Source organism: Panthera pardus, unplaced genomic scaffold (genome assembly GCF_024362965.1).
Source record: "Panthera pardus isolate Hobbes unplaced genomic scaffold, ASM2436296v1 HiC_scaffold_15, whole genome shotgun sequence".
Classification (NCBI taxonomy): Eukaryota; Metazoa; Chordata; class Mammalia; order Carnivora; family Felidae; genus Panthera; species Panthera pardus.
The window spans coordinates 43268882-43296439 of NW_026526710.1; the positions used below are offsets into that span (position 1 = coordinate 43268882).

Sequence of the window (27558 nt, forward strand, 5' to 3'; positions counted from 1 at the left end):
GATCCTTTTTGAGTTCATTTTTTTGTATACGGTATAAGATGGGTCCAAATTCATTCTTTTGCATGTAGATATCCAGTTGTCCTGGCACAATTTTTTGAAAAGACCATTCTTTCCCATTGAACAGTCTTAACACCCTAGTTGAAAATAAATTAATCACAGGATGCCTGGGTGGCTCAGTCGGTTGGGCGTCCGACTTCGGCTCAGGTCATGATCTCGCGGTCCGTGAGTTCGAGCCCCGCGTCGGGCTCTGTGCTGACAGCTCGGAGCCTGGAGCCTGTGTCGGATTGTGTGTCTCCCTCTCTCTCTGACCTTCCCCCATTCATGCTCTGTCTCTCTCTGTCTCAAAAATGAATGAACGTTAAAAAAAAAAAATTTTTTTTTTAATAAAAAAAGAAAATAAATTAATCATAGATGTATGGGTCTATTTCTGGGCTCTCAGTTCTATTCTGCCAATCTATGTGTCTATCTGCAAGTACCACAATGTCTTGATTACTATAGCTTTGCAGTAAATTTTCCAGTCAGAAAGTGATTTTTCTAGACTGGACTCTTTGCTTTCAAGATGTTTTGGCTATTCTGTGTCCCTTACATTTACATATATATTTTGGAATCATTTTGTCAATGTCTGCAAAAAAAGATAGTTGGGAGTTTGATGCAGATTACATTGAATAGATAGATAGTTTGAATAGTACTTCCAACCCAACAATATTAAGTATTCCAGTCCATGAACATTTGATGCCTATCAGTCTTTTGAAATTTCTTTCAACAATGTTTTGTAGTTTTCAGTGTACAAATTTTGCACTTCCTTTTGTTAAGCTTATTCCTAAGTATTTTTATTCTCTTTGATGCTGTCATAAATGTCATTGATTTCTTAATTTCATTTTTCAATTGCTTATTGCTCGCATATAGAAATAGAACTGATTTTTTTGTATATTGATGTTGCATCCAGCAACCTTTCTGAACTCTTTTATTAGCTCTAATAGTTTTTGTGAATTCTTTAAGATTTTCTATATATACAAGATGATGTTATTGGCAGATAGTGGTAGTTTTACTTTTTCCTTTCATTTCTGGATGCCTTGTTCTTTCATGTTCTTGCCTAATTGCCCTGGCTAGAACCTTCAGTACAAGAAGAATAGAAGCAGTAAAAGCAGACACCTTTTTTTGCTCTTAATTTTAGGTGGAAAGGTTTCTTTTTTCTTTTTCTTTTTTTTGCCATTAAGTATGATGTTAGCTATGGGTTTTTCATTGATGCTCTTAAAGTTGAAGAAATTCTGTTTTGTTTCTAGCCTGTTTTGTGTTTGTCTTTTTTTTTTTTTTTTTTTTTTTTTTACCAATGAAAAGGTGTTCGATTTTGTCTGAAGCCTTTTCTGCCTCTGTTGAGATTATCTTTTTTCCCTTTTACTAATAACATGTACTACATTGATTTTCACATGTTGAGCCAACTGTGCATTCCTAGGGTATATATCCCACTTGGTTATCAGTGTATAAGTTCTTTTTACATGCTGCTAAATTTTCTTTAATAGTATTTTGTTGAGGATTCCTGCCTCTGTATTCAGAAATTGTTCTGTTGTGCTCTTGTGATGTCTTTGTCTGGTTTTGGTAGCAGGGTAATAATACTGGTCTTATAAAATGGATTAGGAAGTGTTCCCTCCTTTTTTGTTTTTTGGAAGAATTTATCAAATATTCATGTTAATTCTTCTTTAAATGTTTGGTAGACTTTACTAGTGAAGCCATCTAGTTCTGGACTTCTCTGTAGAAGTTTTTTAATTACTAATTCAGTCTCTTAATATAGGACCATGTGCCAATTAATTTATCTTTCTCTTCTTAGTAACAGGCATGTAGGTGGCCTTATGTCCTTTTCCATTCTTTAGTCTTGTTCTCAGTGTCCATTCTTAAATTTGCATATATCAATAAAATGCTAGTAGACTAACAAGCCTTTCTTGCCATTAAATTATTATGTTGTGTTTTGATTGATACATGAAAGGCACGTTTGAATATTGAAACCATAAAGCAAATTAGTTAATGTCTGCCTGACTTAGCTTAGAATGTTTGCTAATTTTCTGCCACAAAAAACACCTTGGAAGTATCCTGATTTTTTTTTTTTTTTTTTTTTTTTCTAAGCCCACCATTGCACATTCATGGACTTGGAGGGTTCTGACCATGATCAGTCATCTTCTGGATTTATCACTCCAGTTAGTAGTTTGGTTTCTAATGTTATTTCTTGTAGTTTGTCTATGTATTGTATGTAATATATTGTCTTGTAGTTTGGTGCTGTCGATAGTGTTGTCAGTGGTTGTGTTTGGTTTCCCTAATTAGAGTTTTCAACAAAATCAGTCGTTGTTTATCCTCCCAAGTCAGTCTTCAGTAGGGCACATAAAACTATGCACTTTTGTTTTCTTTTGAAGATTAAGTAAGTAAAGGTAGTCATTAGTGAAATTATCAGCATTGGAATTAAAATGGGATGGTAGATTACATGTATTAATGGGATAATTTTTCATGCTGCTTATATATGCTCATTAGCTTATAGACAAGCAGTTCTCAACTGGGGGGCAGTACCTACTATGAAGTAATTGGAAATGTGTGGGGTATTATTCTGACACAGTGACTCAAGATTTGGGACTATGCTACAAACATATTGTGACAAGGGGCCAGTGTTACTAAATATTATGCAATATGAAAGACACATCCACTTTCTCATCAAGCTTACTCAGTAAGCTTACACATCAAGCTTACTCAGTATTGTAATAACACCCTCATAGAGAAATGCTAACACTTAAATTTTCAAGCTCTTCAATAATACTTACAATCTCTGAGTTGAATGTATTCTGGGGTGTTAAAAGATCTTCTAGGTAACTTTATTTACAGACAACTTTCCACATAATATTGGAATAAACATTTCTTTGTCTACATTCTCTTTACCTGTCATAATATTTGTGAATATGGAATTCTGACATCACAGTGCCTGTCAAACTTTTATACCAGAGCACACCAGATAGTAGAGAAGAGTAACCATGTGCCTTTGGGGGAAGTTTTGAGGAACGAATGACTTTTAAAACTTCAGATGAATTTTGCACTTGGTTTTAAGGTCAAGATATAATTTATTTACAATAAAACATGCTGGTTTTGATTATAACCATCATCCCAAATTAAGATAGAAAACATTTCTGTGGCCACAGAAAGTTCTGTCATGCCTATTCAGTCATTACCACCTCCAGCCTTTTCCTTTTCAGTTACTGATCTAATTTCTGTTACCATAGCATAGTCTTGCCTGTTTTAGAACTTTGTGTAATTGGAAATCATACATAAATGTACTCTTTTGTCTTTAAATTTTCATTCCACATTTATGTTTTTGAGACTTACTCACATTGTACATATTAGTAGTAACATTCCTTTTTAGTGCTGAGTAGTATTCCATTGTATAAATGCTCCATAATTTCTTTATTCATTGAACACTTGCGTTCTTTCTAATTTTTGGCAGGTACAAATAAAGCTGCTATGAACATCCTTGTAAAAGTCATTTTGTGGACATAACATTTTCATTTCTCTTAGTTAACTAGGAATGCAACTGTTGAATCATAAGATAAATGTGTGTTTAACTTTATAAGGAACTCTAAACAGTTTTTCAAATGGTTGTGCCATTTCACATTCCCTTAGCAGTGTACTTTTATTTCCATGATGGTGTCTTTTGGAGGAACAGGAGGTCTTAACTTTGACAAAGTGTAATTTATCATTTTTATCATTTTTCTTTTAGACTTACTGCTTTCTATATCCTAAAAAAAAATTGTGTACCAATAGCCTCACAGATTTTTCCCTGGTAGCTTTACATTTTACATTTTAAGTGTTTGATCTTCTTACGTTTTTTAAAGTGTTTGATCTTTGTAATTTAATTTCTATGTCTGATCTGAAGTTTTAGGGGTTGAGGCTAATTTTTTTATATATAGATATCTTGTTACTCCATCCCATTTATTGAAAAGACTTTCTCCATTTATCATGACTTATATTTAAAACCAATTAACTGTATGTATATGTAGAAATGCATATTCATACTTTATCCTGTTGATCTGTTTTGCTATACTTATGCCAATACCACAGTCTCTTACTTACTGTAATAATTTTGAAATCAGATAATCAAATCCTCCAACTTTGTCCCTTTTCAAGGTTGTTTTTGGCTGTTCTGTCTGGGTCCTTGGCATTTTCATATGAATTTCAGAATCATCCTGTCGTTCTTACAAAAATGTATAGATATTTATTAGGATGGCATTGAATCTGTAGATCAGTTTACAGAACTTACATCTTAATGATATTGAGGCCATGTGATTGTCATATATCCTTCCATTTATTTCTGTCATCTTTAATTTCTCCCTGCAGTGTTTTAACTTTCTATTTAGAAGTCTTTCATTATGTTTATACATAGATATTTTCTTGATGCTATTGAAATGGTATTTTTTTTAGATATTTATTTAAGTAATCTCTGCACCCAGCCTGGGGCTCAAACTTACGACCCCAAGATCAAGAGTTGCACACTCCTCCAACTGTGTCAGCTAGGCACCCCAAAATGTTTTTTTTCCCTTTTTTTTTAAGTTTATTTATTTATTTTGAGAGAGACAGACAGACAGACCCAAGCAGTCTCTGTGCTGTCAGTGCAGATCCCACATAGGGCTCAATCTCACAAACCATTAGCTCATGACCTGAGCTGAAATTAAGAGTTAGACCTTATGTGACTGAGCCACCCAGGCACCCCCCAAAGTGGTATTTTTCTTTTATATTTATTTATTGGGGGGGAGGGGCAGCAAGAGGGGAGGAAGAGAATCCCAGGCAGCCTCCCAGCCACTGGCATAGAGCCCAGCACGGGGCTTGAACTCACAAACCATGAGATCATGACATGAGCCAAAATCAAGAGTCGGTCACGTAACCAACTGAGCCACCCAGGCACCCCCAAAATAGTATTTTTTTAATTATACTTTCCAGTTTGTTGCTAATATATCAAATCTTGTATCCTCTGATCTGCTAAATTTACTTAATTTTTCTGATCATTTTTGGCATAAATTTCTTAAGATTTGCTAAACAATCAACGTTGTTTACAAATCAAAGTAGAGTACTTCTTTCTTTTCTTTTTTTTCTTTAATTTTTTTAAATGTTTATTTTTGAGAGAGGAGAGACAGAGTGCGAGAGGGGGAGGGGCAGAGAGAGAGAGAGGGAGACACAGAAACCGAAACAGGCTCCAGACTTTGAGTTGTCAACACCAGAGTCCAATGTGGGGCTTGAACTCACAAACCAGGAGAATCATGACCTAAGCTGAAGTCAGATGCTCAACCAACTGAGCCACCCATGCTCCCTTAGAGTACTTCTTTCTTTTCAGTCTTTATGCTTCTCCCTTATTTTTTCTTGCCTTAGAACACTAGCTAACATCCCCAGTACTGTGTTGAATAGAAATGGTAAGAATGGACATCCTTGCCTTGTTTCTGATCTTGGGCAAAAAACATTCAGTATTTAACCTTTAAGTATAATATTGGCTGTAGGTTTTTCATTGAGGAAATTCTTCTCTTCCTAGTTGACTAAAGAGTTTTTATGATGGTTCGTATTGAATTTTGCCAAGGCATGTGTGAATTTGTCTGATTATCATATGAGTTTTCTCCTTTATTCTTTTAATTTGGTAATTTATATTTGTTTTTAAATCCTGAGATAATCTGAGTTGGTCATAATATAAAATCAATTATATATGTTACTAGATTCTGTTTGCTGTTCATTCATTTTGTTTAGTTTTTTTGGATCTATGTTCATAAATGACATTGTTCTAGAATTTCATTTTGTTGTAATGTCCTTATTAGTTTTTGTTTGAGTTATGCCAATGCTCTTCCTCCTTTTTTTTTTTTTTTTTTAAAGTGTTTGCCTAATATAGGTCGTATTTCTTCCTTAAATGTTTGATAGCTTTTACCAATGAAGCCATCCAGGCCTCAAGTTTTCTATGTAAGCCCATCTCAATACTAGGTTTTTTTCTTTTTATGTGTATTAATATTTGAACATTGTGTTTCTCAAAGAATTTTTGTACTCATCTAGGTTAAAGTCATTCACGTAAAATTATCTTATCTTGTCGTTATCTTTTAATATCTGTGGTGATATTTTTTCTTTCATTCCTGATATTGATAATTTATGTGTTGTCTTTCTTCCTGATCAGTCTAGATAAGGGTCCATACATTTGATCAGTCTTTTCCGAAAATTAACTTATGGTTCCTCCCCAAAAATGTCCATTTCCTATTTCACTGATTGTCGCTCCTATTATTCCCTTTCTTCTACTACCATGGTGTTTAATATTTTCTTTTTCCAGCTTCTTGAGGTGAAGTTTGGGTATAACTTTTTATTCTAATAAAAACACTAAATGTTATAAATTTCTGTTAGTTTGTGGGAGTAAAGCTAAAGCAGAAAATCTCTGATATGTTGAGTATGTTGTGTTTTTATTATTGTTAAGTTCAAATATATTTCCTAATTTCCCTTTTGTCATCTTCTTTGAAATACAGACTGTTTAGAAGTGTGTTGTTTAATTCCAAATATTTGGTGTTTTCATTATTGTTAGAAGACATATTCTGTGATTTCAATCCTGTTAAATGTATTGAGATCTGTCCTCGTATATGGTTTATCTTAAGGAATATTCTCTGTGCACTTGAGAAGGATGTGTTTTCTTTAGTGGTGAGTGAAGTGTCTATTAAGTCTTCTATATCCTTACCAGTTTTTTTTTTTTTTTTTTTGACTGCTTGTTCCTTTGGTTGCTGAAAGAAGTTTGTAAGTTTTCTCTTTTTTTTAAACTATGGTTGTGCATTTGTCTATTTCTACTTGTCAATTTTTGCTTCTTTTTTTTTGATGGTCTTTTATTTGTTGTAAACACAGTATGTCTGTCTGATGGATTTCCCTCTTTTGTCATTGTGAAATTATTCTATTTCTGTTGATATTCATTGTCTTAAAGCCTTACTTTAATATTATTATAGCCATACCAAATACTATTATGCTTAATATTTGCATGGTTTATCTTTTTCTATCCTTCTATTTCCAGCCTGTGTCTTGATTTATTTTTATTTTTTATTATTATTTTTAATGTTTATTCATTTTCGAGAGCAAGAGAGAGAGAGAATGAGAGTGCAAGCAGCGAAGGGGCAGAGAGAGAGGGAGAGACACAGAACTCGAAGAGGGCTCCAGGCGCCATGCTGTCAGCACAGAGCCCAACGCGGGGCTCAAACCCACGAACCATGAGATCATGACCCAAGCTGAAGTTGGATGCTTAACCGACTGAGCCACCCAGGCGCCCCTCTGTGTTGATTTAAAGCCGGTCTTTTATGAATAGCATATAATTGAGTTTGGGATTTGTGTCCAGCCAGTAAATGTATTTGGAGGGGCACCTGTGTGACTCAGTTGGTTAAGCATCTGACTTAGGCTCAGGTCATGATCTCGCAGTTCATGAGTTCAAGCCCCACATTGGGCTCTGTGAGGACAAGCTCAGAGCCTGGAGCCTACTTCAGATTCTGTGTCTCCCTCTCTCTGCCCTCCCCTGCTTGTGCTCTGTCTCTCTTGCTCTTGAAAATAAAGTAAAAATTAAAGAAAAATTTTTAAGGAAATTTATTTGGAGTGTTTAGTCCATTTACATTTAATATAATTTCACTGTGATTGGATATGGGTCTACCATCTTGTCATTTATTTTCTATTTGTTCCCTCTGTTGTTTTGTTTCTCCTTTCCAGTCATCTTTTGAGTTAATTATGTAGTATTTTAGTGTCATGTTCTGTATCCTCTGTTGGCTTTTTAACTATACTACTCTTTTATTTTTTTAATAGTATAGTATGTATCCTTAACTGTCTGCACTCAACCTTGGATTAATACCACTTCACATAAGATGTGAAAATCTTGGGGCACCTGGGTGGCTCAGTTGGTTAAGTGTCCAACTCTTGATCTCAGCCCAGGTCTTGATCTCAGGGTCATGAGTTCAAGCCCCATGTTGGACTCCATGCTGGGCATGAAGCCTACTTTAAAAAAGGGGGAGGGGGGTGCACCTGGGTGGCTTAGTGGGTTGAGCAATTGACTTTGGCTCAGGTCATGGTCTCTCAGTTCATTGGTTCAGACCCGAGTCGGGCTTGCTGCTGTCAGCTCAGAGCCCATTTCAGATCCTCTGTAACCCCCTCTACATCCCTCCCTCACTTGTGCTCTCTCTCTCAAAGATAAACATTTTTTAAATAATTAAAAAAATTATAAAAAGGATATGAAAACCTTTTAACTATGTGATTCCATTATACAAATTCCCCCGTCCTTTGTGCTTTTTATACTTCTACATATGTTTTAAACTCTAGTACATTGTTATTACTTGGTCATAGTCTTTTAAAGAGTTGATAAATAAAAATAGTTCTTTTATATTTACCATCTGTAGTGCTCTTTTATTTTTCCCGTTTAAATTTCTATTTTGTAATACCATTTTCCATCAGTCCTGTGCAGCTCCCCAGCTCTAGAAGTACTAGAGTTTTAAGTAAAGCTACTGTTAAAACTTAAATATATTGGTAAATTTACTTTAGCTGTGAGGCACAACAGCCTTTACTGATATTGTAGCTTTTCTTTTCTTCTTCTTTTTTAAATGTTTATTTTTAAGTGAGGGGCAGACAGAGTGTGAGCAGGGGAGGGGCAGAGAGAGAGAGAGAAAGACACAGAATCTGAAGCAGGCTTCAGGCTCTGAGCAGTCACCACAGAGCCGGATGTGGGGCTTGAACTCACAAATTGTGAGATCACAACCTGAGCCAGAGTGGGACACTTAATTGACCAAGCCACTCCAGTACCCCATTAGCTTTTCTTAACATTTAAATCCTCCAAGAATAAAATCAAAGCTGGTTCTGAAAGAAAAAAAAAAAAAAACAGTTAACTGGCAGTCGTTTGAAGTTTTCATCATAAAATAATAGGTAAAGCTTATCTTTGGACATAGTTTTTGAGAGGACTTTGTAAGTGTCTTAATTAAAGGTTAAAGAAAATTACTAGTATTAAGAGGGAAGTTACTGCTTTTCAGAGTTGACTGTTTATTTGGTTGTCTATACTGTTCCTGTGTATTGTGTTACTTGGTGGGCTGAAGCACTTTTTTGCTGTTTGAAAGAGTGACTAAAAATAACCTTTTAAGCAATTTGATCCAGGAGCAGCTTGGTGGGGATGAGTGGGTGAGATGAATTGTTAGAAGGCTGGGTAATGCTTAGGAACAAGCCATCAAGGGACTTTACATTTGTCTCTCAGATTATTTGGCTTAAAGTTAAGAATGACAGCAGCATCTTGATTTTAAAGCCATTGTTAATTCACATAAACAATGTTATTGGGTGACACTTAGACACATGATTGTACTGCAGATGCTGAATGGATATCAGCTAAGTGCCAAACACTGTGTTAAAATATTCCCAGCTACAAAATCCTTCCCTTCTAGTGAGTGAGAAAGTTAAAGAGGTAATTGCATTGTGCTGAATGCATGTGATGATAGAATGAAATTCAGAGTACTTCTGAAGTAGGACTTGTACCTGGTCCAGACCTAGGATAGTTTGGGTTTGGAGCACTAGGGAAACATGTACCTGAACTGAGTTTTAAGGAACTTAGTGGGGTGATGTGATACAAGGATAGGACAGAGAAATTGGAAATGAGTTAAGGAGGAGCAAATTAACTGGAGCAAAGAGGAAAATAATATTGTGGCATGCACAGTAGTTTGGGACAGGAAGAAAGGAATGAGAGATGAGACTGGGGAGAGGCTTTGGTATGTTCCTGGATGACTGTATAGGTCATGGTTGGATACTTGGACTGGGTCCTATAGATTTTTAGCCATTGGAGCATTTTGAGCAGGAAAACAGCATTATCTCGTTATTATTTTAGAAAGATCATTCCCACTCCAATATGAGCAATATTAATACTGGAACTAGGAAAGTTAGGAAGGTTGTTGGAAGTAACCTAGGCAAAAGATAATGGGAGTGAAAATGTAGGAAGAAGTAGATGGTTTGGAAATTGTTAGGAGGTAGAACTGATAAGTGACAGATGGAATGTAGAGGGAGAAAGAGTTAAGGATGACACCCAGTTTCCTGGCTTGGCCTTTGGAGGTGAATGGTATTACCATTACTTTAAATAAGAAAGAGGATGGGGCGCCTGGGTGGCTCAGTCATTTGGGCATCTGACTTCAGCTCAGGTCACGATCTCGCAGTTTGTGGGTTCAGCTGTGCTGACAGCTCAGAGCCTGGATCCTGCTTCTGATTCTGTGTCTCCCTCTCTCTCTGCCCCTCCTAGCTTGTGCTCTGTGTCTCTCTCTCTCTCAAAAATAAACATTTAAAAATAAATAAATAAGAAAGAGGAGGAGAAATAAGAGGACACTGATTTGAAACATGTTGAATATAGGATACATTCAGTCTGAGAGTTCATTAGGAAATTAAACAGTGAAGTCTAGAATTTAGGAAAGCATTCTTTTGGAGATAAAGAAGGGGGATTGTCACTAGCACAGAAGAACCAGAATTGTCTTTGTAACTCTCATAATTACACAACTAGAATTAGAACTCAAAGCTCACAATTACATGTCACAGCAGTCTGTTTAAAGACATATTATTTCTATATTTTGCAGTGCTTTTGTATTTTTCACAATTTTTCCTTTGTTTAAAATAGCTGGGGTTCAACTAGAAAAAATTCACAAATTAGCCATTTCAATTAGTCTTCAAAATGTTATGTCTGTTAGAGAAGCTAAAATTCACTTATACCACTTGTTCCCAAACTTTACTGAGAAAAATCATCTATGGTATTTGTTAAAAATGCATACTGTTGGATCCAAACCTCAGAGATGAAATCAGTATTGATATGAGAATTTGACTTGGAGATCTGCAGGTTTTGGTTTCAGGTAATTCTCATACACTTTGTGAATATGAAATACACTTTGTGAAATAATAACACCAAATTATCCTTTTCCCTAAACAGCTAAAAATCAAAGGCTGATAATATAAAAGTTTTCTTAATATTGTTGCATCTTTTTTGAAATTTCTGCTAATGAAACTTTAAGAAACATGAAGTCTGTAAAAGACTGTTGAAACACAGACACTTAGAAGTAACAATTCTAGGGCAGAAGATAACATGTATGTAGAGTTGCTAATATTCTGAAATACCTTGAATAAAATGAAGGTGGTAAAAGCTAGAGATCTGTTGCGTCAAAAGTTCCTCTTGTTGACCAGCAGAGGGCGCTCAATCTCGAAGTTGAGCTTTTTTTTCCCCCCTCTATGCTGCCTTTAAGGCCTAGAAGCTCAGGTCTTTTGAATATAGATTTTTCGTGTTCTTATTACACAAGGCCAGGCATTCTGTTACGCAAGGCCAGGATACTTTTTTTTTATTCTTGTTTCTAAGACTTAGAAGATGTTCAATTTCTTTTTCTAGAGCCAGATCTTCATTGTACCCCCTGTGCCCATGTCTATTTCTTGTTACCTCCCTGAAGTTTAAGACCTGAGTCATCACCTTAAGAGCTGCCATGGTACTTGGGATTAGCATAAAATCGGGGGCAGAGCCTGAGAAATGTAATGAATCTTTGCCTGTATTAAAAATGTCCAATTTTTGTTCCTAGTTAATTATTAAGATTCAGGGATACATTGTGTTTTGTCAGTCTTCTGATCCAGGGAATAGAATGGAAGAAGTTGATGTTAGCTTCTGGAAACAATATTGATAAGCTTGGTTGGGTCTGTAGAGCATCAAGCTCCTCCACTATTTGATTGGAGGAGCTTATGGAAAACTTCCTGTCCTGGGATATATCCTTTGTCCATCCACCGCATGTCTGAAATGTCCATTAATCTACTTGTTAGCTTTAGGCACTGAGAGCTCCACTAAAACCCAAAGATTTCACTGAGAGGACTAAAGTAAATGTGGCAAGAGAAATTGTTTCTTTAAGTTAGGTAGGACTTGGCAGGATGTTTATCATAATTACACTTAACTACGGGATGTCAGGAAAGATCTGGAACTCGAATTATACTGTTTCCTGTTTATAAACCTTCAAACCTCTAAACTGACTAATGAATTAATTTATTATAAGAAGGATCAGCATTTACAGAATGTATACTGCATGCCAGGCACTGTTCTCATTTAATCCCCAAGACAACCCTATGAGATAATTACTGTTACTCTTCCTTTGTTGCAGATTAGGAAACTGAGGCACAGAGAATTTAAGTAATTTGTCTGAGGTTGCTAATGGAGGAGACAACCAGGGCTCATCACTGTTCAATCCTCCTGTATATCTTTAAGTGTCCAGTAACCCAGGGAACTTGTCAGCTGCATCCGTGTGTGAGCTGGCAGGAAGCTCAGTTGCCTTGGATGGCAGCTTTTCGAAACAGAGGCCCACGTGAAGTCACTGAGAACTTCAGCAGGATTCACGAAGCCCCTGAACTCATAAAAATGTGATTTCTGCTTTTCAGTTAATATAGCAGGAATAGAATTGAGGAAAATATGGAAAAAAAAGTGAGACAAACTTTGAAAGGTTTCACTTCACAGCACCCACTCCAGTAAGTTGAGGGAATAAAAATTTGGATAACTGGTTATTTTTAAGTACTTAGTGTCATTTAAAAAAAATGTTTTGTAATGTTTGTTTTTGAGAGAGAGAGAAAGGCAGAGTGTGAGTAGGGGAGGGGCAGAGAGAGAGAGAGAGAGAGAGAGAGAGAGAGAGAGAGAGAGACAGAATCCGAAGCAGGCTCCAGGCTCTGAGTTGTCAGCACAGAGCCCGACCTGGGGCTCAAACTCACAAACCATGAGATCATGACCTGAGCCGAAGTTGGACACTTAACCGACTAAGCCACCGAGGCACCCAAATACTTAGTGTCATTTTAAAAAGTGTTATTTCTCTGAAATTGGTAACTTACAGTGTTCAGTTTTTTCTTATTAGAGAAGAGTTCCACAAAAATAAGAAACTTTGTTTAGTGGTATAATTGAACAAATTAGTGAAGGCTAATAACTTAATTGACCTAGCAGTGGTAGAGTGTGTGAACATTTAGTTTTGATTATGATTTCAAGAACATCTGTTGTGCACTTGGTAATAAGTGTATTATTTCTTTCATTTTCTTTGATCTTTCTCTTTCATTTCAATACCTGATTTTCATCCATGTGAAGAATCCAAGTTACGGAATATCCTCATGTAGAAAGTTGGTTGGGAAAACACCCTATATCAGAAATAATTAATACATTATCAGCAAGGGTCTTCTTTTTCCTTCATACAAATTCTGATCTCGTAACCACCTTAGTGTTCTTTGGCATTAATAATGTAGTGTGACCAGAAATCAGTCCTAGACTTGGTGAGGTGGGAGAAGAAACTTAGTGAGGTAAGAGAAAATTAAAGATGTTGGTGAAAAGGCAGGTTTGAGTTTTTTTATAGCTTTAAGTTAGCTGTGCACGATCCACTTTCTTGACCATGGATAATTGAGAGCTGATTATTCTGCCCAGGTCATTGTGAAAGTGACAAGTCAGACTGTAGACATCCCCAAAGCATAGGCATAGGAATAAAAATGCTATATTTTTGTATCCATGTTCAAGAAAGATTGACTTTCGAAGTGTGTCACTATTTGGGGGAAGAGGATGCTATCACCTTTGTAAAGTTGTGAATTATGAAAGACATTTCTGTTGGGTTACTGAATGTCCCTTGGGGTTTGTTTCATTTATAACATTGCCTCAGGCCTTCTGCTACATCCTGTTGGAATGACCTTCTTTTCAACCCTGTGCTGGCAGCTGTAATATGGCTCTTTCTCCTGAATCCTTTAGGGTTATCACATGACAAGCATGAACTGTGACCCCTTTGTTCTTTACCCAGATGATTCGGTTTTAAAAATTTTTTTCTGTTTAACATTTTTGCCTTATTTCTTTCCTCTTTTTCCCTCTTTGCTCTCTTTTTTATTTCCTACCTGGACAAGGGTTTGTGGGGTGTTTTTTTGAGCATTTTAATTTTTTAATTAAAGTATGACATTGATGCAGAAAAGCACACAAATCAAAGCTCACTGAATTTTCACAGCACAAACACACCCATGTAGACAATACTCCAGTCAAGACAGAGAACGTCACCGGAACCCCAGATAACCCTGCCCTATCTCTTTCTGGCCACTACTCCTCTCCCCTAAGGGGAATCATTGTACTGACTTCTGTAGCTTTGAACTTTATAGAAATGGAATCAGACTATATTTTGTTGTGTTTGGATCCTTTCATTTTTGTGATATTCATCTATGTTACTCAGTTTGTTACTGCTGTGTAGTTTTCCATTTGTGTAAGTATTCCACAATTTATTCTTAATGGGCATTTGGATGGTTTCTTGTTTAGGTCTATTACAAATAATAGTACTAAACATTCTCATACATGTCTTTCAGTGGACATGTGACATATTTCTGGGTATTTACATTTGCCAAGACATTGTGTATCCATCTAGCCATTTACATTTCAAAATCCATATAAAACATTAGATGATTGATTTTAGGCAAACTCTTAATAGGAAACGTTTGTAAACAACTATCGATTCAGCTTTAGCATATTATATCTAATTTTTGGCTAAGAAAATGCCTCTATTTAAATATACTATAGTTTAAACAGATAAGTCCTATATACAGCAAAATTGCCACTCACTGCCCATGACATGTTTTATTAACTCTCTTCCTAATGTGTGTTTTTTATCCAGTTTTCTAAAGTTCAGTTGGCAGGTCCATTCTGCAAAACCCTTAGGAAAATATTGTGATGGTGATAATTCACAGTGGTTAGGATTACATCTATATTATACCACGTCTAAGTGGTAACGGGAAGAGGAATGTGCTAGTGCTTGACTGCCATGCTTTAGTGAAAGTCACAGAGGCAGACACTTGTATGCGCATTCATTACTGAGAACCTTGCAGAAGTGGTGAAAGACTGGCTGTCCCATAGCTTGGCTCCAGGACAAATAGCCAGGCAATTGTGCAGCCAAGAGTAAAGTTTTCATCCTTTTTAAACATGTCGACTTTCCAAAATTTGTTCCATGGATCCTTTTGAACATGTTTAACCTTATGAAAGTATAGAAATGTGATTGTGCTGTCATACTCCCTCAAAACTGCAAAGCATCTCTTAAGGAGATTTTGTTTGACCATCAGGTAAAGTGCCCCTCAGTCATTCTGTGAACATGCATAGAATTAAGTTGACTTGTTTTGACCAAAGTGTATTCCTTAAAGAGGATTTCTTTCTCCTCCATCGAAACAAAACAAAAATGTAGAGGGAATAATCAAAATTCGATGGTTATAAAAGGATAGTTACAGAACCAGAAGATTTGCCTCCTATGTTACGGAAATATAAATATAAGTCTTTTGGAGGGTGAAAGGAGGGTCGACAACCCTATCAAGATGTTTTTGGGAACAAAGTATGGTTAAAAAAAAAAGAATGAGAGAATAAAGGATTTCACCTTGACAAAATTATCCTTTAAGAATTCTGTTATTTTTCGTTTCTTCTTCCAGCCTTTGTTTTTGTAAAGGAACAGTGGGAAGTGAGCCTGCAGGGAAGCCATGTGATGAGTTTGTACCTGATTTGGTAGATAATATAACGCAGTAATAACTAAGAGCACTCACTTTATTTTTTTATTTATTTTATTTATTTTTAAGTTGTTTTTTTTTTTTTTAATTTACATCCAAATTAGTTCGCATATAGTGCAATAGTGATTTCAGGAGTAGATTCCTTAGTGCCCCTTACCCATTTATCCTATCCCCTCCTCCCATAACCCCTCCCATAACCCTCCGTTTGTTCTCCATATTTATGAGTCTCTTCTGTTTTGTCCCCCTCCCTGTTTTATATTATTTTTCTTTCCCTTCCCTTATGTTCATCTGTTTTGTCTCTTAAATCCTCATATGAGTCAAGTCCTATGATTTTTGTCTTTCTCTGACTGACTAATTTCACTTAGCATAATACCCTCCGGTTCCGTCCACGTAGTTGCAAATGGCAAGATTGCATTCTTTTTGATTGCCGAATTATACTCCATTGTATATATATACCACATTTTTTTTTATCCATTCATCCATCGATAGACATTTGGGCTCTTTCCATACTTTGGCAATTGTTGATAATGCTGCTATAAACATGGGGGTGCATGTGTCCCTTCAAAACAGCACACCTGTATTCCGTGGATAAATGCCTAGTAGTACAATTGCTAGGTCCTATGGTAGTTCTGTTTTTAGTTTTTTGAGGAACCTCCATACTGTTTTCCAGAGTGCTGCACCAGCTTGCATTCCCATAAGAGCACTCACTTTAGATCAACTTAGAAATTGAGTCCTGGTTCAGTTTTGCTGTGTGACTGAACAGGTCGCTTAACCTATCTAAGCTCAGTATTCTCATTTGATAAATGGAGGCAGCACCCATGTAACTTGTTGCAATGTTACATGAAAGAAAAGAGATCATGTGTGGGAAGTGATTTAACATAGCTGTCATAACAAGTGCTCAGGTAGCTAGTCTGGACAGGGTGGGGGAGCCATTGAAGATTTTTGAACCACAGAATGGTAGGACCTGAATCATGTAAGGCTTTTTCTTTTATTTTTATAATCAACATACAAAAGGCAGCACACATTTCAAGTATTCAGTCTGATAGATTTTTATATATACATATACCTATGAAATCATCGCTGCAATTGAAATAATGACCACATCCATCAATCCCGAAACTTTTGTCTAAGACCTTTAAAGAAGAAAGTCTGGCCTTCAATGCACAGCAAAGAATGGAGTGAAGTAGAGCCTGGAAGTGGAGAAATCAGTTAAGAGGCTGTGGCCCTGGTCCAGGTGAGAGAGAAAGATTGAATGAGGTGTGGGGGCAGTTGGCCTTCCCCAAGAGATGGGGCTGCTGGGGACAGGGTTGAGCCTGCTGCGTTACTGTATTCTCTCCAGCACCTAACTCAGTGGCCAGAGGCTAGTAGCTCTTCCATGCTGAAGACAGTTTTTCCCTTTATGAAAGATTGGTTACTTTAAACTTTTTTCTCTATTCTGTTTAGGGCTTAAAAGACAATCTTCTTGCTTCTGGGACATCCAGCCTGACAGCCACCAAGCAGTTGCTTCGTCCAAGAATCACAAGAATCTGTCTCAGGGACTTGATATTCTGTATGGAACAGGAAAGAGAGATGAAGTATTCTCGAGCTCTGTACCTTGCCCTTCTGAAGTGACCACTCCAGTCTCCATCCAGATCCTTGCTGTTTACTGCCAAAGAAGACATAAAGAGCATTGTTGCACTCTCCTGAAATTTCAGTTTCTGGAAAATAATCACCAATAGGGAAGATCATTGTTTACAGTTACAAACTTTTATTAAATCTTACTCACACATCCCACGGGGTTCTTAATGACTAGAATTCAACTTTGTCTTCTGGAAATTGGTTATGAAATACAGTTCACACAGACATAGGCTTCTGCCTACCTGTGGATTTAATTACAGCAAGTTAAGGCCCTGTTTGTTACCACCTGCTTCATTTGCTGGACTGTAGGCGAGGTGTCTTTCCCTAACACAGCCTGCATTACGATGCAGGGGAAAGAAAGGAAGAGTCCCGACTTTCCAAGATTATATTTCATCCTCTGCTGAACTTGTCTCAAAGTGTTAGGTTTTCTAGGCTGGGATCAGAAGTTGCTTAGCTAATTGTGATAGTCACCTTCTGTAGTTCCAGGTGACAAGCCACAGCGTCTGTAGTGACTTTGGTCAGCCGAGTCCCAGTGTTGTCAAAACGGAGACAGATGGGGATAGTTTGTGCCTGTCCCCACAAAGGTGGCTCCTCTCTGGGTCGTCACCATATGCTGCTTCTGATACCAAGTGAGGGGACATCCTTGTCAGGGAAACTTTAAAATGGAAGCTGCTGATATACCTCACTGAAAAGTGGAAAAGGTGGGAAGTACTGAAAAGAATGATGGGGCACTGCATTCAAACTGAGGAGGGGAAAATGAGAGTGGAACCTCAGAATAGGAACCGTGCTGCACATGCGCCCTCCGTTCCAGTGGTGGGATTGGAACTCCAGAGCAACCGGTACACGTTTTGTTGACAGGACAAAATCACAGCCCAACCAAAAAAGGAAAATGTATCAAACATTTTCAAATGTACAATATCTCAAAAGGAAGTCGTTATTTTTTGTTTTGTGTATTGTTTTAAATCTCAAGAAGGATAGTTTTCTAAAATCCTTTTCATTACCGAAAGTTTTAAGCATCTTGTTGCATTTACAAAATCCTAATCGATGATTAGAAATTTTTAACAATAGGATTCCATTTTGGATTCTATACTCAAAAGGTAATGTCAGCATTTCATTGTTGGAGATCTTGGCTCTAAATGTATTATGAGGAGCAATATATATACATATATATATTTTTTTTCCCCCCACCTGAGGAGGAAGCTGATGTTTTGTAAAGCAAACCCTCCTTTCTTTCTTTTAATTCCGCCTTTGTGGCATGTAGTTGGTGAAAAATAATAGCTGTATTTAGAATCCCATACAGAAAGAACAAGTAAATCCTCCAAGAAGATTTTTTAAAAATGGGAAAGCTGTGCTTCTTAGAAAAAGAATTCAGGGGGAAAAGAACACACCTCTGGTATGTTACTCCTTATCCTGTTCTTCCCATTGGGACTGTTGTGGCCATGTTCTATACTGTAGTAAATGTTAAATTGGCCATTTTTGTTTCAGCAAGTTATGTAAAATGCTATAAATTATGTATATGTTAAAAGAGAAACTTTCAGAAGAGATCTATACCTAAAGTTGTTTTTGTATATTTAAATGCTTAGCTTTATTTTTTTGTAAAGTGCAGCATATTCCCATATTTGTGTATAAATGTTTAAAATTATTTCAAATACTTCATTAAAATAATTATTTTATTATACGAATAATTTTGCTCAGTTACTGACTTTGAAAACCAGTATCTTTAGTAGTAAGCCTCCACACCTGGGGGCTGGGCAGTGGGTCTTACCTGCTGGGCAATGGATCTTTCTTGGCTAGGATTGTTACTTTGGAGTATCAGCATTTGGGTTCCAGAACCTCACTTCAAATCCCAAGTTACTATTACCACTGTCTTTGGAATAGTTGTAAATTTGCATGCTCTTTGACTCACAAAGAAAGCTAAACATATTCATTACAAAAGCTTTTCTTGGCCCATCAGTTTTCTTACTAAAATATTCTTTTTCAAACCTTATTTTTAATATACATTTTTAAAATTTGTGTCGTGAAGTATATCTTACAAAAGAACAAGTACAGTGTATCCAAAGTATTCTTCTGCTCAGTTTGCAAAATGGTGGCCTTGGGGTAGATTTGATCTATAAAGGCATTCTCTGTGACTCATACAGTGTTTCCCGTGTTTTAATTTACAAAAATCTATATTTCCACCTCCTTTGAAAAATCAGAAGATCTGGAATCATTAGGTACCTCCTTGTGTATGGTAATCCACTGGAGCCATCCAGTGCCTGTTCACTTTAGATGTGGGGGCATAAATTTACCTTCCCTTGTCTGAACCCTTCAAGTATTGACGTTTGTGACCCTCTGCCTTCAAGTAAATATTTATCTTGGGTGATGAACAGTAAAAGAGTAAAGTACTGGACATTCTCTTACCTGTTTGTTTTTTTTTTAAGCAACTTTATTGAGGCATATTTTATATATAAAATTCACCCATATTTCACCCATTTACTTTTAATATGACTGATCTTTTAATTTTTTTTTTTTAATGTTTATTTTTGAGAGAGGGAGAGACAAAGTGTGAGTGGGGGAGGAACAGAGAGAGAGGGAGACACAGAATCTGAAGCAGTCTCCAGGCTCTGAGCTATCCGCACAGAGCCTGGCACGGGGCTCGAACTCATGAGCCGTGAGATCACAACCTGAGCCAAAGTTGGATGCTTAACTGACTGAGCCACCCAGGTTCGCCAACTGATTGATCTAAATTGTTTCCTCCATGAGTATCTTTAAGACCTTCTCTTAAAAATAAGATCAACATTTAACATTCTTTTAAAGCCTATATTTCTTAAATCCTGCATTTGAGTTAAATTTTGTTTCATTAGAATTTTGGCAACACTTTATTTAGAATTAAGGCCATTTATGGGGCGCCTGGGTGGCTCAGTCGGTTGGGCGTCCGACTTCAGCTCAGGTCACGATCTCACGGTCCGTGAGTTCGAGCCCCGCGTGGGGCTCTGGGCTGATGATGGCCCAGAGCCTGGAGCCTGCTTCTGATTCTGTGTCTCCCTCTCTCTCTGACCCTCCCCCATTCATGCTCTGTCTCTCTCTGTCTCAAAAATAAATAAACATTAAAAAAAAAAAAAAGAATTAAGGCCATTTATACCAAGTATGTCATATGTCATAGTTGCAGCAAAGAATGCATGTAATATTAGGGCATATTCTTCAGAAAAATATGGAACCAAGATCTCAGATTAAGTTGGACTTTCTCTCTATCCCTAGTTGTATAATGAACTAACTTAAGTATTTATAAAAGTCTGAGCTTAGTAAGACTCCATGATTCTGCATGAAATAAAATATAGTATGTCATATGTTAATACATGACATGGTAGCTAGTTTTTGTTTGATTGTTGTTTGCGTTGTTATCTTTTCAGGCATTTTTTGGGCTCCCTGAACTGAAATGACTTTTTTTTTTCATGTAGGCATGATTTACATCTGATATCAGTACCTTTTTCTCTGACTTTTTAACCACTTCTGAGTATTTTCATGTGCATTTCAGTTGTGTTGCATTGGTGCATTTGCTTTTTTACTGAAGTTGGTTCACAAGTTGAAAATTGGTCCTCAGTAGAATGGTTTTGCCCTATTTTTCTTTTGGAAAACATTGAGAGACCGCTGTGCCGGCAGGCAACCTAGAGTGTCTGCCACCATATTCTTGAACGCTGGCTAGTGGGTGAGCAGAACAGGCACAAGAGTGATAGGGTTAGCATTTATGTCTACTTGGCACATTGAATATTTGTGGGAAGGAAATACTCCCTAGGAACTCATTTTAAGACTTTTGACTTTGTTGGTAAACCGTGAGAGCAATTTTAATGGCAACTCTTCTTTAATAATGCCAGGTCGAGGGGCGCCTGGGTGACTCAGTCGGTTGAGCGTTCCGACCTCGGCTCAGGTCATGATCTCACAGTTCGTGGGTTCGAGCACCGCATCAGGCTCTGTGCTGACCTCTTGCTCAGAGCCTGGAGCCTGCTTCAGATTCTGTGTCTCCTTCTCTCTCTGCCCCTCACCTACTCACGCTTTGTCTCACTCTGTTTCTCAAAAATAAATAAATGTAAATAAAAAATTTAATAATGCCAGGTCGACACCTTACTAAGTTTTCTTATTGTAGGTGGTATTGACACAGTATTGCCCTGGCTGCGTCTCTAATCTTGCCTCTTACCAGTTGTGTGGCCTTGGGCAAATTATTTAACTTCTCTGTGCCTTCGTCTCCTCATCTGGAAAATAAAAGGCTATGAGGAAAATGAAAACATTTATTTCTGTGCTAAATCTGTAGATGTTATACGTCATACTGTCGATCTAGCTTTGTGTCCTTTTTCTACCACTGGAGATGCTGAAAGAAGAGAAACAACTTAGAATAAAATGTCACTTTTGAGGTTCATCCTTCAAAGTGACATTGAGGCTGTGTTTCTCATTTCCTCTTACTGCATTTGGATTTGTTTAAAACAATTTCAATTTGTCATCTTTAGGGGTGAAATGAAATACCCTTTTAATATCATTCCTTGCACCGGCCCTGTACACGATAAGGTAGGTTGGAAGAAGAATTGCCATAATTCTACATAAGCTGCTTAGCACTTTCAAAGCTAGTATTGAAATGTTACCTGTGAGGTTTAGGCTGTGGGACTGATAACTTTTCCTGTTTGTAATTGTAACAGGCTTTGCCTGAAGATGAGTGGCTTCTTGATGAATCTATCTTAGGCCTCCACTTCCCTAAACAGAAGTATAAAGTCATTGTACTGAGTTGGCTTCAAAGAACCTTTAAACTTGCAGATGGAGGGGTACCGGGGTGGCTCCGTCGGTTAAGCATCCGACTTCAGCTCAGGTCATGAGTTTAAGCCCCGCGTTGGGCTCTGTGCTGACAGCTCAGAGCCTGGAGCCTGGTTCGGATTCTGTATCTCCCTCTCACTCTGCCCCTCCCCAACTTGCACTCTGTCTCTCTCAAAAATAAACATTAAATTTTTTTTTAAATAATAAACTTGCAAATGGCAATACAAATATCTCACTGGGTACTTCCCAGTAATGTTAATTCCCATAGAAATAGACAGTGGTTGCCTCTAACACAGAGAAGAGCAAGACAATTGAATAAATGGTACATTGTGTCATTTCCATGCCTTCTGCCATTATCAAAAAGCCTGTGGTGCTGGGCTAGACCCCAGTCAAGGAACAATTCAAGTGTTGTTATTGATGTGTATTAGTTTCCTAGGGCTACCATAACAAATTGCCACAAACTAGGTGGCTTCAAACAACAGGAACCTATTTTCTCACAGTTCTGGAGGCCAGAAGTCTGAAATCAAGGTGTTGGCAGGGCCACCCTCCCTCCATAGGCCCTAGGAGAGAACTTTCCTTGCCTTTCCGGCTTCTGGTGGCTTTTGCTGTTCCTTGGTTGTGGCAGCAAAACACCAGTGTCTGCTTTTGTCCTCGCATGGCCTCTGTGTCCTCCACGTCCTTTTCTTATAAAGACACCTGGTCATTGACTTTAGGGCTCAATCCAATTCAGTATGATCTCATCTTGGCTTTTAACTAACATCCGCAAAGACCCTATTTCCAAACAGGGTGACATTGTGAGGTTCCAGGTGGACATGGACTTGGGAATGGGGGGGCGGGGGATGACACTATTCAGCCCACTGCAGGAGCATCCTTTATATATTCCTGATACTTTTATTTTCTGCCTCTGATTTCAAGAGCAGTGAAAAATTAATGGCTGCTAACATGGAAGGGGTTGACCTTATATCTCTTTACACTGGAAACTTATGATCTTGAGTTCTGTCAAGATGCCGATCCTGACCTTTCCTCCTTTTCTCTTCCCCTTTAGACAAAGCTTTTGGTGCTGTCCTAGTTTTACCATAGTGTGTTCAGGTGAATCTGTTTTGTATATTATTGGGGAAGGAAAGTAAGGAGCAAAGTCCAGAATTCCTGCAGGAGAGATGCGTCATCAAGGAGAGACTTCGAACTTGGGGAAATGTCAAGAATAGCTTTTTTTTTTTTTTTTTTAATTTTTAACGTTCATTTATTTTTGAGAGAGAGAGAGAGAGAGCATGGGCAGGGAGAAGCAGAGAGAGGGACAGAATCTGACGCAGGCTCCAGGCTCTGAGCTGTGAGCACAGAGCCTGACGTGGGGCTCCAACTCAGGAACCGTGAGATCATGACCTGAGTGGAAGACGCTCAACCACCTGAGCCACCCAGGCTCCCTGAGAAACGTCAGGAATAGCTGTATTGACTAATCACAGATTAAGCATTAGCCTCTGGAACTGGGAGTTGGTACCAACTTCTACACCTAGGGTCACTACAGGCGACTCAAGTTTTTATCAGATTTCTTCTGTGATAGAATACTTAAAAGGTTCTAACTAATTTTAAAAGAATGTGTATTTTGCCTACCGTAGCTTTAAAAAGTCATCTTTTGTCTTTTTCTTAAGGATTTACTAAATAAGCAAACAGTTGGCAGTGGTTTGGGGAAAAGACCCTTGGAAGTCTGCATATATTCTAGAAAGAACAACACAGAAAAGTCTACTGAATGCAGTCTGTAAAGGTCAGAAAACAGCAGGCTTTGCCTGAAATATTAGCATAGGAACAATCATTTAGCAGATTCTCAAACTTGTCTTCATGACACAGTGTCTTCAGTTATCTCAAAGGCGGACTGAAATCTCAGGTTTCCAAGATTAAGTTTTAATCCATCATTTTGAAAGATGCAGAGGCAGGCATGGGGATTAGGAGAGAAAGATATCAAATCAAGCAAAATGATAAGATGTTGCATCCTCTGTGCCATTAAATCTGTTTCAAGGTTACTGAGTGACATCAATTGCTAAGGCACAGACTAGGTTGCAAAGATGAGTGTTTGTTGAACAAGATGTTTATGTGGTCTAGTCTACCACATTTAAGTGTAAATTCACTTAGAATCAAGCCACTTATTTGCAGCCTAAGGTTCTAGATACTTCTGAGGCTATCTGAAGGTTATCCAATCCCATCTAATAAAAGAATTCCCTTCAGCATCCCTGAAACACAGGTCCTCTAATAATGCCAGTGATGGTGACCTTACTATATTATACAATCCATACTTGAATTGTCCTGTTATTTCTATGTTCTGTCTTGGCTTGATTTGAAAGCTGCCTTCCTATAACTTAGCATTTGGAGGGGGCCTGCTTTTGTTCTGTAACGTCACATAATAACAGTAGTAATTTTTTAAAAATATGTGTATTCACTTTTGAGGAAGAGAGTGCAAGTGGGGAGGGGCAGAAGGAGAGGGGGACAGAGGATCTGAAGAGGGCTTTGCGCTGACATCTTCGGAGCTGACAACAGTGAGCCCAATGCGGGGCTTAAACTCATGAACCATGAGATCATGACCTGACCCAAAGTCCGACACTCAACCGAGTCACCCAGTCTCCCCTAACAGTAGTAATTTTTTGAACACTGACTATGTATAAGGTACAGGGCCAAGCTAAGCATTCTACCTGCACTATCTAAACCCACCCTCACACAGTTTCACGAGAGTCTGGCAGGGATCCATTTCCTCCTGCATACACAGCTAGACCACATCTCGAGTCTCCCTTTAGTTAAAGGTGGCCATGTGTCTGCGGTCTGACCAAAGACATGTAGGCAGAAGTAGTGTGTGATATGTTTCTGATCTGGCTCAGGACAACCTGCCATGTAGGATCTTGCATGTTCTTTCCCTTTCCACTGAGACCTCGGTAGGCTCATGATGAAGATGGCACAGCCACCAGATGTGAAGAGCCTTGGGTCACTGAATTGCGGCCCAGAGCAAAACTGCCTGTTGGCCAAGAACACCATTTCGGGCTATACATGAATGAGAAATAAACATCTAATATGTAAACCACTCCCAATGCATCTGTTCTCGCAGTTTGTAGAGCTGAATTAACACTACAGATAGCTACTGCTATTGGTATTTCTAGTTTACTGGTGAGGACACAGGTGTGTCAAGAGACAACAATTTAGTGGAAGTCACAGAGAAAGTTGTTGAGATGGGATTTGGACCTCAGTCTGTCCAACCCCAAAGCCTGCACTCTTGATTCCTACACTGAATGGGAGTTTTGGTTTTGTTGTTTTGTTTGTTAGTGTTTCAGAGCTAATCTCTGTCCCACGATGATAGCACTTTCACTATGTGAGGATAACTCCATTTCCTTTCCTACACATCACGTCCCTTTTGTAACCGAGGGGGCCAGTTCATCAATTCTCACAATGGTCATTCTAGATTTCTCAGGACTTTATTTTGATTGTTCACTTGGTGTATTCCACCAAACTAAAGGCCACAGTACAATGTTGTTTGCTTGGGGCACCTGGGTGGCTCAGTCAGTTGAGTGTCTCACTCTTGATTTCAGCTCAGGTCATGGTCATGATCCCAGGGTTGTGGGATCCAGCCCCTCGTCAGGCTCCATGAGTCTGCTTAGGATTCTCTTGCTCTCTCTCCCTCTACTCCTCTCCCCTGCTCATGCTCTCTCTCTCTCTCTCTCTCTCTCTCCAAAATAAAAATTTAGTAAATAAACAAAAATAGAATGTGGTTCCCATTCTAAATGCAATACCACCTATCGGGCTTGAAGAGTAGGAAGGGTGGTGAGCCCCTACTATTTAGAGCAGAAGTCTGTGGTGCCGTTGGTGCAAAGTCAGACTGTGGAAACGTGAGGCTTGTGGCTAACCAATCACCCCAAGGTTTTTTATGCTCACGATTCAGAGACTAGCCAGTGGGCCGGTTCCTAGGGCCAGTTCTTACCTAGGAACTCGTTAGAAACATGGGACCTCAAACCCCACTCCTGACTTGCTGAATCAGAACCTGCATTCTAGTAAGATCCCCAGGTGATTCCTGTGCTCTTGGAAGCTGGAGAAGCACTGCTCTGATTGATTGCCTTTATCAACCTCAAGAAAAAAAACCTCACATATGTTCTGCAGTGCTTGATTTTGCTCTGGCCTGTTCAGTTTAGCCAGTTACAGTCATTTTGGATTTTGATTCTGTGATGTATTGAGGACATTTGAATTCAAGTTAATAAATCAACAATATCATTATCCCTCTCAGCCTGTGTCACCCACACGTTTCCTAAGCATGCCTTCTAGGTTCATTCAAGTTGCCCATAAATGTGTTGACCAGGACAGGGCCAGCTGTGAAACTGGGAAGCATGTTGCTGCCCTCCAACATCAGCTTATTAACTGGCACTGATTGCTCTCCATGGCCAACAGTGACTATGTCTAACTCATAGTGCCATTGCAGACTTCATAGTTTCCACGAGCAACTCTGGAGAACTTGCTCAACTATATGCACTGCCTCGCCTGTGGTTAGCCAATCTAGCAGCATCTCAAAGAAGAGCATGATCATGGTTTAGAAGATCCCCATCTGTTATGGGCTAGATTGTGTCCCCCAGGCCCTGAATTCATTATGTTGACATTCTAACCCCTAGTCTTTCAGAATGTGGCTGTATTTGCATATTGCATTGTATTTGCATAGGATCTTTAAAGGGGTGGTTAAAATGAGGTCTATAGAGTGGCCCTGATCCAATATAACTGGTGTCCTTATAAGAAGAGATTAGGACACAGACAAGTACAGAAGGAAAGCCGCTTGAGGACACAGCGAGGAGGCGGCCATCTACAAGCTAAGGAGAGGGGCCTCAAAAGAACCCAGCCCGCTGACATCTTGATCTCGGACTTCTGGTCTCCAGGATCGTGAAAACATAGATTTCTGTTGTTTTAGCCTCCCATTTTGTGGTACTTTGTTATGGCAGTCAGGCAAACTAATACACCATTCCCTCCCTCCCCTCTTCTGCCTTTACTTTCTGGCTCTGGCAGGATGAGCTGAGGCGGTACTTTGAATTGCCTGTCTGAGAAACTTAGGCATAAATGATATATTTAAAATGCCTTGGTGGTGAGGGGGCACCTGGGTGGCTCAGTCAGTTCAGTGTCTGACTTCACCTCAGGTCATGATCTTGCAGTCCGTGAGTTCAAGCCCCGCCTCAGGCTCTGTGCTAACAGCTCAGAGCCTGGAGCCTGCTTTGGATTCTGTGTCTCCCTCTCTCTGCCCCTCCCCCACTCGCGCTCTTGCCACCTCTCTCAAAAACAAACATTAAAAAGATTTTCTAAATAAATAAATAAATACATACATACATTAAAAAAAAAAATGCTTCAGGGGTGTTGGCTACAGTAAAGTCCTGGGTGAAGTAGAGGATTGCCTTAAATGGAAGAATCACCACTAGGGTCACAAGGTACAGAGGAATGTTCAAGGTGTCTGCATTCATGATATTTAATCAAAGCTTACAGGAAAAGTCAATATACATCACCCTGGAGCCTGCTTCTGATGGGGCAGTGCCTCAGCCTCTCTGCCCCTGTTTTTCCTACTACTGTTTCTGCTACTGCTTTCATTCTCTATTTATAAAGTGTCTTCTTCTTGCACATTTTTGCATCTGGGCACAC

General features: G+C 38.5%; 1 protein-coding gene across 1 annotated transcript in view; it reads left to right on the forward strand.

Annotated features, from left to right (window-relative positions):
* TAF4B (TATA-box binding protein associated factor 4b) overlaps nucleotides 1-18830 on the forward strand; it is a 124403-nt gene extending 105573 nt beyond the window's left edge. The window contains exon 15 of the mRNA XM_019465502.2: nucleotides 16972-18830. Coding sequence (XP_019321047.1) covers nucleotides 16972-17139 — 168 coding nt within the window. The 3' untranslated portion in view covers nucleotides 17140-18830. The remainder of the gene's footprint in view (nucleotides 1-16971) is intronic.
* The last annotated feature ends 8728 nt before the right edge of the window (nucleotides 18831-27558 follow it).